The sequence below is a fragment of the Lolium rigidum genome, chromosome 7 (assembly GCF_022539505.1).
Source record: "Lolium rigidum isolate FL_2022 chromosome 7, APGP_CSIRO_Lrig_0.1, whole genome shotgun sequence".
Taxonomy (NCBI): domain Eukaryota; kingdom Viridiplantae; phylum Streptophyta; class Magnoliopsida; order Poales; family Poaceae; genus Lolium; species Lolium rigidum.
Genome location: NC_061514.1, coordinates 21,994,371 through 22,009,244, shown reverse-complemented (window position 1 = coordinate 22,009,244; position 14,874 = coordinate 21,994,371). Strand labels below are relative to the sequence as shown.

The window sequence follows — 14,874 nt, the reverse complement described above, 5'->3', positions numbered from 1 at the left end:
GTAATACTTCGTTCAGTTGCATGTTATACATATCACACATGTACTAATGTTTCGGTTAATACAATTATAGCATGATATATAAACATTTATCATAAACATAAAGATATAAATAATAACCACTTTATTATTGCCTCTAGGGCATATCTCCTTCAAGTTCACCTATCTCTCTCCACCTTAAGAAGCAAACACTTGTGTGAACTGTGCATTGATTCCTACATACTTGCATATTGCACTTGTTATATTACTCTATGTTGACAATTATCCATGAGATATACATGTTACAAGTTGAAAGCAACAGCTGAAACTTAATCTTACTTTGTGTTGCTTCAATACCTTTACTTTGATTTATTGCTTTATGAGTTAACTCTTATGCAAGACTTATTAATACTTGTCTTGAAGTACTATTCATGAAAAGTCTTTGCTTTATGATTCACTTGTTTACTCATGTCATTACCATTGTTTTGATCGCTGCATTCACTACATATGTTTACAAATAGTATGATCAAGGTTATGATGGCATGTCACTTCCGAAATTATCTTTCTTATCGTTTTACCTGCTCGGGACGAGCAGAACTAAGCTAGGGATGCTTGATACGTCTCAGACGTATCGATAATTTCTTATGTTCTATGCCATATTATTGATGATACCTACATGTTTTATGCACACTTTATGTCATATTCGTGCATTTTACGGAACTAACCTATTAACAAGATGCCGAAGTGCCGATTCTTCGTTTTCTGGTTGTTTTTGGTTTCAGAAATCCTAGTAACGAAATATTCTCGGAATTGGACGAAATCAAGACCCAGGGGCCTATTTCGCCACGAACCTTCCAGAAGACCGAAGAGCATACGAAGTGGGGCCACGAGGTGGCCAAACCACATGGCGGCGCGGCCAAGGGGGGGCCCGCGCCGCCCTGTGGTGTGGGCCCCTCGCTGCCCCCGACTCTGCCCTTCCGCCTACTTAAAGCCTCCGTCGCGAAACCCCTGAGGCGAAAAACCACGATACGGAAAACCTTCCAGAGACGCCGCCGCCGCCGATCCCATCTCGGGGGATTATGGAGATCTCCTCCGGCACCCTGCCGGAGAGGGGATTCATCTCCCGGAGGACTCTACACCGCCATGGTCGCCTCCGGAGTGATGAGTGAGTAGTTCACCCCTGGACTATGGGTCCATAGCAGTAGCTAGATGGTTGTCTTCTCCTCATTGTGCTTCATTGTTGGATCTTGTGAGCTGCCTAACATGATCAAGATCATCTATCCGTAATACTCTATGTTGTGTTTGTCGGGATCCGATGGATAGAGAATACCATGTTATGTTAATTATCAAGTTATTTCATATGTGTTGTTTATGATCTTGCATGCTCTCCGTTATTAGTAGAGGCTCGGCCAAGTTGATGCTAGTAACTCCAAGAGGGAGTATTTATGCTCGATAGTGGGTTCATGCTGCATTGACACACGGGAGTGACAGAAACCCCTAAGGTTGTGTTGTCTCTGTTGCCACTAGGGATAAAACATTGATGCTATGTCCGAGGATGTAGTTGTTGATTACATTACGCACCATACTTAATGCAATTGTCTGTTGCTTTGCAACTTAATACTTGGAAGGGGTTCGGACGATAACTTCGAAGGTGGACTTTTTAGGCATAGATGCGGTTGGATGGCGGTCTATGTACTTTGTCGTAATGCCCAATTAAATCTCACTATACTTATCATGACATGTATGTGCATTGTTATGCCCTCTCTATTTGTCAATTGCCCGACTGTAATTTGTTCACCCAACATGCTTTTATCTTATGGGAGAGACACCTCTAGTGAGCTGTGGACCCCGGTCCATTCTTTTAATACTTGAAATACAAATCTGTCTGCAATACTTGTTTTCTTGTTTTCTCTGCAAACAATCATCTTCCACACAATACGGTTAATCCTTTGTTACGGCAAGCCGGTGAGATTGACAACCTCACTTGTTTCGTTGGGGCAAAGTACTTTGGTTGTGTTGTGCGGGTTCCACGTTGGCGCCGGAATCTCCGGTGTTGCGCCGCACTACATCCCGCCGCCATCAACCTTCAACGTGCTTCTTGACTCCTACTGGTTCGATTAAACCTTGGTTTCTTACTGAGGGAAACTTGCCGCTGTGCGCATCACACCTTCCTCTTGGGGTTCCCAACGGACGTGTCAACTACACGCATCATATATCTATGTTTTATATTGTTTTTTGGGGATTTACCAATGATCCCCTTTATTTTGGTTCAAACCATGCAAGGCATGAAAACCATGTTTTGTGTATTTTTAGCTTTCAGGGACCACAACAAATGGAGTTAGGATTCTGGGGATCTCAATATTTCATCAAGATAAGCATCTGGAGCACTTGGACCTCACGAGAAGGGCTAGGAGGGCCAAAAGAGCCCATATGGCGCGCCCAGTTGCCTTTCCCTCCTTGGTCATACAATTTGCTTGATTCTTTTGCCCACGTACTCCATCTAACCTAAAAACCCCTCTATACAAAGGACTTTCTGATGCTTCCTCGAGGAGAGCGTCGCAGAAACTCCGAAACACCAAAATAGAGCTAGAACCAGCGAAGATTGGAGGGTGAAACTCCGCCCGAGCCGCCGCCGGAGGGATCTCTACCTTCTCCAACGTCTCCATCATCATCACAATTATGAAGAGGGAGTAGTCCACCTCTGGACTATGGGTTTGTGTTAGAGCTTGATCTATTTCTCTCTTGTTATTCATAGATCTAGTACCATATGAGTTTCCCAACATGATTATGGGCATATGTGTAATTCCTATGTGGATCTTTATTCTATGATTTTATATATGAGATTGGAACCTATTACATGGAAGATGTATTGATAGATGCATATCATGTACCTCGTTTTTAAGTACTTGTTCTGATCCAACTTGTATGCAAGAGCATGTGTGGGGAGAAGTATTTATTAGATGGAGTAGCATGGTGGTAGTGATTGAATAGTGACAACAAATTCAAGATCTACTATGGTATTTACATTTCTTTTGTTGCCTCACTAGGGATAAAGTGAATTCATGTGCTATAATTATCATGTGACAGCTTGATATTCTCGTTTGGTCAATGTAGCATATTTGTGATTGATGCCCACAAATATAGGGGTCGTTGAAATCTTCGATATGAAGTATTACCCAAATTTATAGTTCGGCTCAAAGGGAACACAAGAATATTAATAAGACTTCGGCAATTGAGACGTCACTCAACCACACATGTATATCAATAAACTCACAAAGCAAATGATGATTTTATAGTAGTTGATTTAAAGCAATAGAACAAGCGAGTAAATAATATGTGGATTTTCAGTTTTCACCGGAAATAGTGTTGTGTAACTTTCAGTGGCTAAAAGCATAGGCATGAGGTGATAGTGAGGTGTTGGATGAATGATATTGATCATATAATGTAATCTTAATAACATAGCATTTATCTATAGTTCGGTTGTGTGTAGCTATGTGATCCTTTTATGCATACTAACCAAGAGAATTTGTATAACATCTTTTGTCCCGCCTGCTCATTTCACCAGGGCCAATTTGGAACTACATGCAATTAAGGTCTCTATCTTTTCAAATAGCCCGGAGCAAATCATTAACACTTCATGAAGACACAATATCCTCAAACTATCACATATTCCTATTGTTTTCCCTAACTGTCACTTTAGGACTCGCATGTTCAACATGATAAATAGGCAATACACTTTGCAGATACATACCAAACTCATATATAAGATGGGGCAATATAATTTCAGTATTGAAATCATGTCACTCGGACCCTAGCAACACGCATTAAACATGGAAAAGGTGTACCAACACTCATACAAGAATATCCTCAAGACAAATACATGGAATCTCGATACATATGAATGATTACATGATCCATCTCATCCAATCACCATCCACCTCACATGCCTACAGAGAACTACTTACACATGATGATGGGGAATGATCACATTGTTGTTGGTGATGACGTTAGTGGCGATGATGGTGGAGAAGACCTCGAAATCCCACTCTCTCCAGCGTGGAGAGCAGGATCAATCTGACCCCCGAAACAAAGATAGTGGAAGCTGTGGATGGAGCGATCGAGCACTACTGCAGCGATAGGATGGTGTAATGGGTATGATCCGCCCTGATCATGTCCTCTTCCGCCCCCCCTCTGTCCTCTAAGAACTTGTAACATGCTCCCTGTACCGTCTTTGAGGTTTTGTTTATATATGTTTAGGCTGGCGTAAGCCTGCCGTAGCCAGGGTCAAAAATGTTACTGTGCATTATGAAGATAGTAAATATGTAGTGGTATCATAGGTATGATACTTCTATATTATATGATACTATGTACTGTGACTAGTCTATTACAGTAACATGTACTCCGTGGATTAATTAATTTGGACGCGAGAAGAGGCATGGAGTTTAGCCGGAATTGGCCACTGACAGTTGGACGGCAGGTTCGTTTTGGGGGACTTTGACCTGAAGAAAACAATGCTCACTCATGGAACTCTGGAAGGGTGTTCAGGCATCGCAAGCTTCCGAGTCCAAGACGGCACGTCGTCGCCTCGAAGTCGGAATGTGGCGCCTCGAGGTTGGACGGGGCCGAGATCGAGCGCCAGATCTCCTTCCACGCGCTCGCCGCGCCGCGCCGCGCCGCGTGCACGGGTAGACGACGCGTTTCGCTCGGCGTAGAGCTGACCTAGCCGATCCGACGAGCCGCGTCTCGGCTCATAACGGAACGGAACGGAACAGTCGCTAGATTTGCCTTCCCCTTTGTTTTCTGCAAATCGTTTGACTTTGCAGGCTGCGACCCCGGGCCAGCAGCCTTGTGCCTGTGCCTGTGCGGCTACTCGATAGTGGAAGCGGTGGATGGATGGAGCACCACTGCAGCTAGCGATAGGATGGAGCATGGCTGCGTGCATGCAGGCTGCACCTGAACGGAAGTTTCCTTCCAGGACATGCGCGCGTCGGTTGCTCGATCTCGAGAGGGACGTGCGCGCCGCCGGGTGCGCGCCCACCGTCGCTGTCCGCCGGGAAACGCCACCATCCGCCGCGCCGGCGACAGACCCGGACCCGTCCGACGTGTCGACGCGCCTCTCGTCGCGCGCCATTGACTTGACACTGCTACGTACTAAGAGCATCTCCAACAGGCGCGCTATATAGGCCGCGCGGCATAAAAACGTCCGATATAGCGCGCGCGGGACAGAATCAGGCGCTCCAGCAGGCGCGGTAAACGGCGCGGTGCTGTAAAATTTTAGGGCGCGCGGCGTTTTGCACAATCCGGAGCGGCATATCCGGCGCGTCGGCTACAGCGCGCGGCATCGCTCGTCCAACCGCGAAAAATCCCCCGCGCTGAAACTTCCTCCCCGCCGCTGCCCCGAGCCCAATCCGTCGTCTCCCGCGCGCCGCCGGCGATCCCGACGATGGACGACCCCTCCGGCAACCCGCCGACCCCTCCCTACTCTGTCACACCCTCCGCCGCCGCCGCCACTTCCGCCGCGCCACCGGGAGGCTTCGTGTCTTCCATGAATGCTACTATTCCTCCTTCAACCCAAGATGACGAGGACGAAGAAGAAGGTGTTGACTTGGAAAATGCGGAAGTGTGATATGCATTTGTGATATGCATTGTTTCACTTTGTCCATTTGAACCATATGTCGTGTGTCATTGTTGAACTACGTCATTTTGTGTGTCCTTGTTGAACTATGTGATGTTGTTGCACTTTGTGTCATTTATTTCATGAATTGTGTCATTTCTTTCATGAATTGTGAATGCAAAATAGACTAGAAATCTGTTTTCCGCGCCCGCGCGCTGCCGTATTTTGCAGCGCCCGGCGGAGGACCATTTTTCCTGCGCGCGCACGCGCTGTATTTTGCCGCGCCCGGCGGAGGAAAAAACGGCACAGCGCGCCATATCTGTTTACCGCGCGCGGATTCTTGGTTTTAGCGCGCCGCGATATAGCGCGCCTGTTGGAGATGCTCTAAAGAATTGCACGATTTCTTCTCTGGGGAGAAGGTTTTAGCTCGACCAATAAAAAGATCGGTTTGCCAATTCTCGATCGGCCGTCCAAGTAAGCTAGAGCTCAATCCAAAAGGTATTTCGCAGCAAAGCAACCGTATCCGTCCGTGCGAATAAAAAGGGGTCTGCACCCCTAGCCGAGTGCGGTGACGCAAAATGATCGGCATGTTCGCTGGGACGCAAACATGGTCCATGTTTAGGGTTGAAATGTGTCGGCGCGGAAGCAGCGCGTGACCACTCCCCTCTGCTTTGGACCCGCCTACGCGACCACATCTGCTTCGTCTTATGCGCGCGTGGCAGCACTATATACAGACGGCGTCGCTTCTGCATCATGCCAAGTAAGTTAATGGCTGTACAGCGATGCATACTCCCAAGGCCTAGCAATGGGTGCTCGCCTTAATGGCGTCACCGGCCCCTCGGCTACCTTCAGCATATAAAATGAGATGCTGGGAGCATCCATTCCATCACACAACCCTGGCTACCTCCCTAATCCCCAACACTAGCGCCACCATCCACCTTCTCTCAATCCAACTTCTCCCCACACGCTCCATGGCAGGTCCAAGGGGCCGAGGCCTCGAACGCGACCACCGTGGCCAGGGTAGGGGCAGGGGCGGCCGTGCTGGATCTGCACGCTCAACCTCCCTCGTAGAGTGGGAGTGCCCACACCAGCCGGCAGCCGGGCTCCGTGAACCTATGGGAAGACAGTTGCGTCCATTACCGGTGGCCCGTCGACGTCATGTTTGAGGGGAAAGGCAAGATGTACCTCAACGTAGGCTTCGACTAGTTTGCCCGCGCCCACAGCCTAGAGGTCGTATGCCTGCTGCTCTGCCACGACGAAGGCGATGGAGACATGATCGTGAGTGTGTTCGATGGCTCATGCTTCCGCATGCAATACTACAGCGACGACTCCGACGAAGACAGCGATGGCCAGCTCTAGGTCCACGTTGTTCTTTGTTTGCAAAGAATATGGGAAATGCAAATTAAAGCCACCGGTGCAGGTTTCTGTATGTTCTTGCAGCGAAGAAGGCGAAGGCCAACCCAACACACTAGTTAGATTTCCTCATCTTGTAATGTTTCAAATCATGTACCAAAATCTAACCCCTAATGTTTCAAATCATGTACCAAAATCTATCCTGTAATGTTTCAAAACATGTACCAAAATCTTGCTAGTTTGTAACTGTGTCTCTTGGTTAATATAAAATCTACACCGTAGGGGCTTCTCCTACGGTAATTCGGTCAAAAAAATATACCAAAATCGTAATGTTTCAAATCATGTACCAAAATCTATCCTGTAATGTTTCAAATCATGTACCAAAATCTATATTGTAATATTTCAATTTATGTACCAAAAATAATGAAAAAACTATTTGTAAAAATAAAAATACGTCGGGCCACCGGGGACACCTCCAAACGCAAACGGACAATCGTGGCCCAAAAACCAATTTCGCGTCCACGGTCCGGCCCAATATCGGACGCCCGCGGTCACTTCTGGTGACCGAAATGCGTTCAGACCGTTGGAGATGCCCATACAAACATGGGTGTACTGTTTCTGTCACCATCTAGTTTGCTTTGAGATTCGGGTAAAACGAGGAGAGAGAAAAAAATATTTCTATCAAGGTAAGTGAGAATCCAAATTTTGTCTTTCTTCCACATCCCAAACGATAAGTCGATTTTCATGAAAAAATTATGCACGCACGGACTATGTAAAGATTACATCAGTACATGTAAACTTTTTGTTTGTAAGTTTTTAATATTTTAAAATATATTAGGTGCGTTTTGAAATAAAAGGAGCATATAAATTCGAGAGCCAAAACATCACTCCCTAAAATTTCCTCGTAACACATGTTGGTCAAACTTTATAGTGTTTGATTTTAACCAGAACTAACATGGTACCGAGGGAATACTCTACTATTTGTGAAACTTCAGATCCATTGACTCTATCAACTTCAGTAAATAGCATAGCTGTGTATTCCAACCGAGGCAGGAGGTTTAACCTTTATTTTCGAAAAAAATACTAAGGCTGGTCATAGTGCTAGTATCATAGCTAGTCTCATGCATATTGGTCCCACAAAAATATTGATGTGGTAGCTAATTAAGGAGGAGAGAGGAGATTAGAGTAACATAGGTAGATACTGTATCATACCGCATATAACGAGAAAAGTTAATGCTAAACAAATCTTGTACACAAATTTGCATTGAGATTCTAAGAAACAATAAATATAGCACGACTATTATACTACTTCATGATACTACCTACTATAGAGATAGTATCATGTAGTAGTATCTACATGATACTTACCAGTTACCACTATGGCCAGCCTAATCGTGTAGATCGATGGTCGTGGCCGATCGGACATCCAGGAGGCAGGTGACCCACGCGGGGAGTGGAACCCGTGCTTAATCGACACGGGCCAAAAACGAAGCTGTTGGTTGCGGCTGGGCTGGGGCTGAAGCCGAGCGAGCGAGCGCCGGAATTCCCTAATCACATGATTGATTAGTTGATTTCATCTCTGATGCTCCTCCAGAAGCCCCAAGGGCCAAATTCCATCCCCCCCATGCCATAAAGCTCCCTCCTTTTGCTCTCCACGCCTCTTTATTTCCCACATCCCCTCATATCGCCTCACTCGTCTCCTCCACCCGTTCATTCGCTCCGCCGCCGGCTGGTTCTCCAATCTCTCTTCCATGGTAGGGATCTGAAACTTTCCCTAGTTCTTGCTTTAATGCCAAAGTTTGCACTTTAGCATTTCCGTTTCTGCTATAACTTGATAGTTCTTTCTTTTCCCCTGTTTGGTTGATGGAGTTAAGAACCTTAGAAACAGAGTGTTGTGGTAGCAGGGTTATTGTCTATTCGCAAGCTCTGGGGGCCTTGCCTAAATTGATTCAATTTAGTGGGGAATTGGCGAACTGAAGCGTTTTCCTGGGAATCCATGTGAATTATAGTGTAGTTGGGCAGTTGAGGAATCCATTTAACTGAAACCCAACTTTACAGAGTTGGTAATGAAATAAACTATACATTAAAGTACCACTCCTACCTAGTAAGTTGCGATGTTTTAAAAAAACTAGTAAGTTTCTATTTTATATCATCACAATTCACAATCAAATATTATAGTGTATGGGTTTGTCTATTGTGGTTGCATGATTCTCTAGTAACTTATAGATCCCAATTTAAATCCACCTGCAGAACTGTAAAAACATTCAGCAGCTGGTCAGATATATGTCTGAATTATCCTTGTATTTCTCTGCCAAATCATGTGAAAATGTGATAGGTACTTGGTAATCTCATATTTTTGTTTGTTATGCATGCTCTTGGATCACTTCAAATTAGTTTCAACAATGGTTCTTGTTCTATTTCATTGCACCTTTGGATGCATGGTGCGTGCATATTGCAGAAATGTTAAGCTGATCACGGATGAGTTCGTTTGATATTCTGAGTTCTGCATCATATTTCGGAAACATTAGCTTTGGTCAGTTGCTATATTTTGCTGAGCTCTAATCATGTGTTGTTAAATTTCACCTATTACCTAACTTTGCTTGCAGATCTCACAGGGAGTTTAACTGTGTGATATGAAGTCTGTCAGTGGATTTCGTACGCATAATATGATGTGCTCATGATTTTTTCTCGCGGTACTGCAAGATCATTCTTTCTCATTTGGGTATCAGTAAGCTGAATGCTCATGGACAGAGCTGATACTTCAGGCTTTGTCAGTAGTGGCTCACATTGCACAGACATTGACTTGTATTTTCATTTTGTGTATACTATATACTTCCTCAGCAGTGAAGTTATAAAACTGGGGTTCTGATGGTTTGACGAAGCTCTTGGTGACTGAACAGTGCTTAAATCGCGTTATATCAAAATCCTATTTGTACATATATATTAACTAGGATGGACCTTAGTATGACAAATCTATGGCTTAAAGGGAAGGAAGATATGGATGTTTCATTCTCTCAAGCTGAACCTGCTGGCATAAATTGCAGAAATGAAGACTTAGATGTAACAGCAGTTAACCGTGATTGCCTGGGCAGCTCAGAAGCAGTTGAGGCTTCTAGAAAATCATTCAACCAGAGGAATGAACTTGTCCCCGATGACGACTCCAGGCAGGTGCTAGGACTTGGACCATTGCCAAATCTGTATTCTGCTGATAGTCACTCATCTGGTGGGAACAAAGTTAAATTATCTGCAACTTTGTTCGCCCATTGTACCACAACTGATCCTGGATTAGTTTTGGGGATTTCAAGTGGCAGCTCAAGAAATTTAAAGCCCACAATAGTGCCTGGCAGCAAGGAACATTCACATAAAAGGAAAAATGGTCTTTTTCTCCCACTAATTGACGAGGGGTCAACTTCAGCCAGAAGGAAATCGGGTGAATATGTGCTGCCACTTCTGTTTGCTCCAAGATCAAATGATATTTGTCTGAACGGAACACCATCAGAGACTGATGTTCAGCAACACCTTGGAACCAGATATGAGGCGGATCATGATAGATGCCTTAATCAACATAAGGATCAGCTTAGCCCCGATCCTTCAGCAACAACTGATTGTTCCTTTGCTGAAACTTCGGATACAACTGCTGAAACTTCAGATACAATAGCGTGCACTAGTAATGGGGAGCAGAAAAGTCATCAACGCCATCTTAAGAAGTGTAGGTTCAACGGGTGCTCCAAGGGCGGAAGGGGTGCATCAGGACTCTGTATTTCCCATGGTGGCGGTCAGCGCTGCCAAAAGCCAGGTTGCTATAAGGGCGCCGAGAGCCGAACAGCGTACTGTAAAGGTCACGGAGGTGGAAGGCGGTGCCAAGAGTTAGGCTGCACCAAGAGCGCCGAAGGAAAGACAGAGTTCTGTATTGCTCACGGCGGTGGGCTCCGGTGTGGGGTTCAGGAGTGCTCGAGAGCAGCACGGGGAAGATCAGGATTCTGCATAAAACATGGTGGAGGGAAGAGGTGCATCATGGACGGATGCACTCGGAGTGCTGAGGGATATCCCGGGCTGTGTATCTCACATGGAGGTGGTCGCCGGTGTCAGTACCCAGACTGCAGCAAAGGAGCACAGGGAGGCACCATGTTCTGCAAGTCCCATGGTGGTGGCAAACGTTGTATATCTGAAGGCTGTACCAGAGGGGCCGAGGGCAGCACATTGTTATGTAAAGGGCATGGTGGTGGGAAGAGGTGCCTCTTCGAGGGAGGCGCGGCATGTCCCAAGAGTGTTCATGGAGGAACCAGCTTCTGCGTGGTGCACGGAGGCGGCAAACGGTGTGCTGCATCAGGGTGCACCAAGAGCGCTCGCGGTCGCACCGAGTGCTGCGTGAGGCATGGCGGTGGGAGGCGTTGCGTATCTGATGGGTGTGACAAGAGTGCGCAGGGGAGCACGGACTTCTGCAAGGCGCACGGGGGCGGGAAGCGGTGCGCCTGGAGCACAGGCTGTGAGAAGTTTGCCAGGGGAAGGAGCGGTCTCTGCTCTGCGCATGAAACCTTGATGGCTTCAAAGCAAGAGCCAGAATGCGGGCAGGGCACACGCATGATTGGGTATGGCGCCTTCAGCGGGATCGGCTCTTCTTCCTGGACGGCGGGCAGCAGCATGGACCATGGGATCTCCTCTTCTGTTCCTGGCGCCTCGTCAGATTGTGGCGAGTCGTTGCAAGACATGCCGAGTGGCAGGCTCATACCACCGCAGCTGCTTGTTCCTAGTTCCCTGAAACCTTCTTCTTCGTTTAACCTGGCGGGTAATGGCCAAGAGGGTGGAGAGGGGAGTCGGAACCAGAGCTTCGGGTTGGTGGTGCCGGAGGGAAGGGTGCATGGCGGAGGGCTGATGTCGATGCTCGGAGGAACTGGCGGCAACAGCATCCATGTTCCGAAATCCTGAAAACTGCACTTAAATTGCAGCTTGTTTCGTGTTCCTCCACTATGATTCTGCATATGACATCTCGATCTGTGGTTTCAGATCACCATTGCGGTTTGCTGTCACCGTAATGATGCTCCTGAGGGTACGTGGCAGTCAGCTAGGACCTTGTGTAGCATGTTCTGCGATCAACGACTGAATATAGTGTCAGCATGTAGTCCTTGTGTACATAGCTTTGTGCAGTCTGTACTTTAAAACTGGTGTATACAAAAGTTGTGTTTTTAAAATTCTATTACTATTCATAATTCGCCACGGTCTCGTATCCTAATGCACAACAAACTTGGCAGACAAGATAGGTTTCCCGATATATACAGGAAACAAAGTCTGAATCCAACCCCCGTGCGGCCACGATTGGTGGATTCGTGGTCGTGGTGAGCAGCCGGTAGAAGAAGAAGACGGCACTCGTAGCAATGGCGACGGGAGTGTGGGACTTCCCCACGGAAGTCCTGGTGGAGATCCTGCTGCGGCTCCCGCCGAGCTCCCTGCGCCGGGCCCGCCTCGTGTGCCGGCTCTGGCGCGACGTTGTCAGCGACTGCACCACGGAGATGCAGAGCCGCGCCAAGGCCCTCCTCTGGAACCCGAACACTTGCGTCGCCTACGTCGTCGACGACCTGTCCACGGGGACCTGCAGAGAGCTGTGGAGGCGGCGCGACGGTGGAAAGGACGGGGCCGTGCAGCTGGTGGGCACGTGCAACGGCCTGCTCTGCCTGTGCGACGACGAGGAGATAGGTGGCGTTATCACCCTGGTCAACCCAGCTACCGGCGAGACGCTGCCCCTCCCACCTTTGCCGTGCGCCGGCCGGTTCATCGGCCTCCACCATCGGAATATGTGGCACTCGGCGTACAGCTTCGCATGCCACCCGACGTCGGGGCGGTACAAGGTGGTGCACGTCCCGTGCATCTTTGGCCATGTGTGTGAGTTCGTCGGCATGCGCGTTCTCACGCTCGGCCAAATGTCGTGGCGGGAGGTGCCCGTGGGGCGCCACGAGCACGGCGGTGCGAGCTGCAACCTGAGCGCCGGCGTCATTAGCATCGACGGCGCGACGCACTGGGTCACCGTGGGTGCCGCCACTAAGGTGGTGTCGTTCGACCTGCAGGACGAGCGCATCATCTCCGTCGTAGCGCTGCCCGTGGCGCCGGCGGGGCCTCATCATTACCACCTGACGGAGGTGCACGGGAGGCTGGGCATCTTCATCTGTGACCCCTCCGTGACGACTGCCGTGTGGGTTATGGAGGAGGAGGGACGCCGATGGAGCCGTCGGTATAGTCTCAGAGGGCAGTGCGTCCCGCGGCCACACTTCGTGCACGGCGAGTATGTGCTGACACGGCAGCGGACGTCGGTGTACGGGCACTACAGGCGGAAAGGCTCCTTGTTACCCGGCGATGTCGTACGTGTCAGCCAGCGGGACGAGGGTACGCTCGTCGGCAAGCTACAGCCCAACTGCTTCTTGTACAGCCAAAATCTTACCTTCGTCTATGTCAAGACAACAGAACCACTAAGTGTTTACATGGCCAATTAATCAGTTATATTTTTTTTGCTCACGATAATAATAATATAGTGAGGTGTGGTGTGGATTCAGATTTCGTGCACATGAGCACCAGTGCTCCCGGTTTTTGAAATATTTGAAAATTGCACTTTTATGTTTCAAAAAGTCATAAAATTTATTTCATGAATACATACATATGAAATGAATACTCGTGCGAAGTTTTGGTCGAAATTATGTTGTATTTTCAGCTAAAGTAAAAAAAACAAATTTATGGATGTGTATAGGGATAATTTTTGTCAGAATTTTTTTATTTTTTATAAAATTCATAATACAACATATTTTCTTCAGAAATTTCTACAGTATATTCAGAAGATTTCGTTGTATGTGTAGATTTAAGTTCAGATTTTTTGGAATCCTAGAATTATGTTTTAAAAAACGGATTTGCTAAGGGCGGGGAGTTGTTGCCACTGCGCCGATATTTGCTGGGCGTTCAGTAATTTGCAACGGTTTTATTTATTTGTCTGACTTTCGATGTGATTCTGGTATTATTTTCATCAGCGTTGTGCATTCTTTTGACCCGGGTGTACATTTCTCCTTTGTAGGTATGAGTTGCTTGCAGATAGGATTTAGTTTGAATTTTTATATTTCTAGTTTTTTCCTTTCATGTTTCTTTCACTCGTTTTTTTATATTTTCCTTCTCTAACATTTTTTGTTCCTTAACCATAATTTTTATTGGATTTGGTAATTCTGAGTAGATTGGGAATTAGATTAGGGCTCAATAGACCGCTTTACAGTTTAATTTTAAGTTGCTTTAAGATTTGCACTTGTACGGATTATGTCGTTTTTATCTATTGTTGTCTGGTCGGGCCTATGTGGTGTTGGGTTGTTTAATGGGCAATTATTTTATCCTTTTTGTTTGCCCTCCGTTGGTTGTAGCTGAAGTTAGTTCTCATGCGATGCGTATCGCTTTAAACCTTGGTCCATCGATACTTCATTCAACACCGCCACTTGCGTGTGCTTTCGTGTGTTGGAACAAGTTACCTGTGCTACCTCTCACGCCACAACCTTTCTGAAGTTACCACGTTTGCCTGATGCACCACTATTCCTATTTTTTGTCATAGTTGCAAGCAAGGTCGCAACTACCATTTGTTGCCTAGTTGCAAGTGAAGTTGTAACTGATAGATAAATAATTATGAATCCGTACTAATCTTGATTTTTTTTGCCACAGTTGCAAGTGGAGTTGCAATTAACATTTGTTACCCACTTGCAAGTGGAGTTGCAACTAAGAGACAAAAATGCTCCAGCATCCATGCTAACCTTGAGTTCCTTTTTTTTCCCAGGACCGTAACTAACATTTATCGCCCAGTTGCAAGTGGAGTTGCAACTGATAGAGAAATGTTTTAGGAATCCGTGCAAATCTAAAAAAAATATTTTTTTATCCCAATTGCAAGCGTGGTCGTAACTAACCTTTATTACCTAGTT

The 14,874-nt window shown here is 46.7% G+C and overlaps 1 protein-coding gene across 1 annotated transcript; it reads left to right on the top strand.

Annotated features, from left to right (window-relative positions):
- Positions 1-9,778: 9,778 nt before the first annotated feature.
- LOC124674965 (loricrin-like) lies at positions 9,779-11,874 on the top strand. The gene has a single exon (XM_047211019.1). It carries the CDS (start codon positions 9,896-9,898, stop codon positions 11,867-11,869), a length of 1,974 nt encoding a protein of 657 aa, XP_047066975.1. The 5' UTR covers positions 9,779-9,895; the 3' UTR covers positions 11,870-11,874.
- The last annotated feature ends 3,000 nt before the right edge of the window (positions 11,875-14,874 follow it).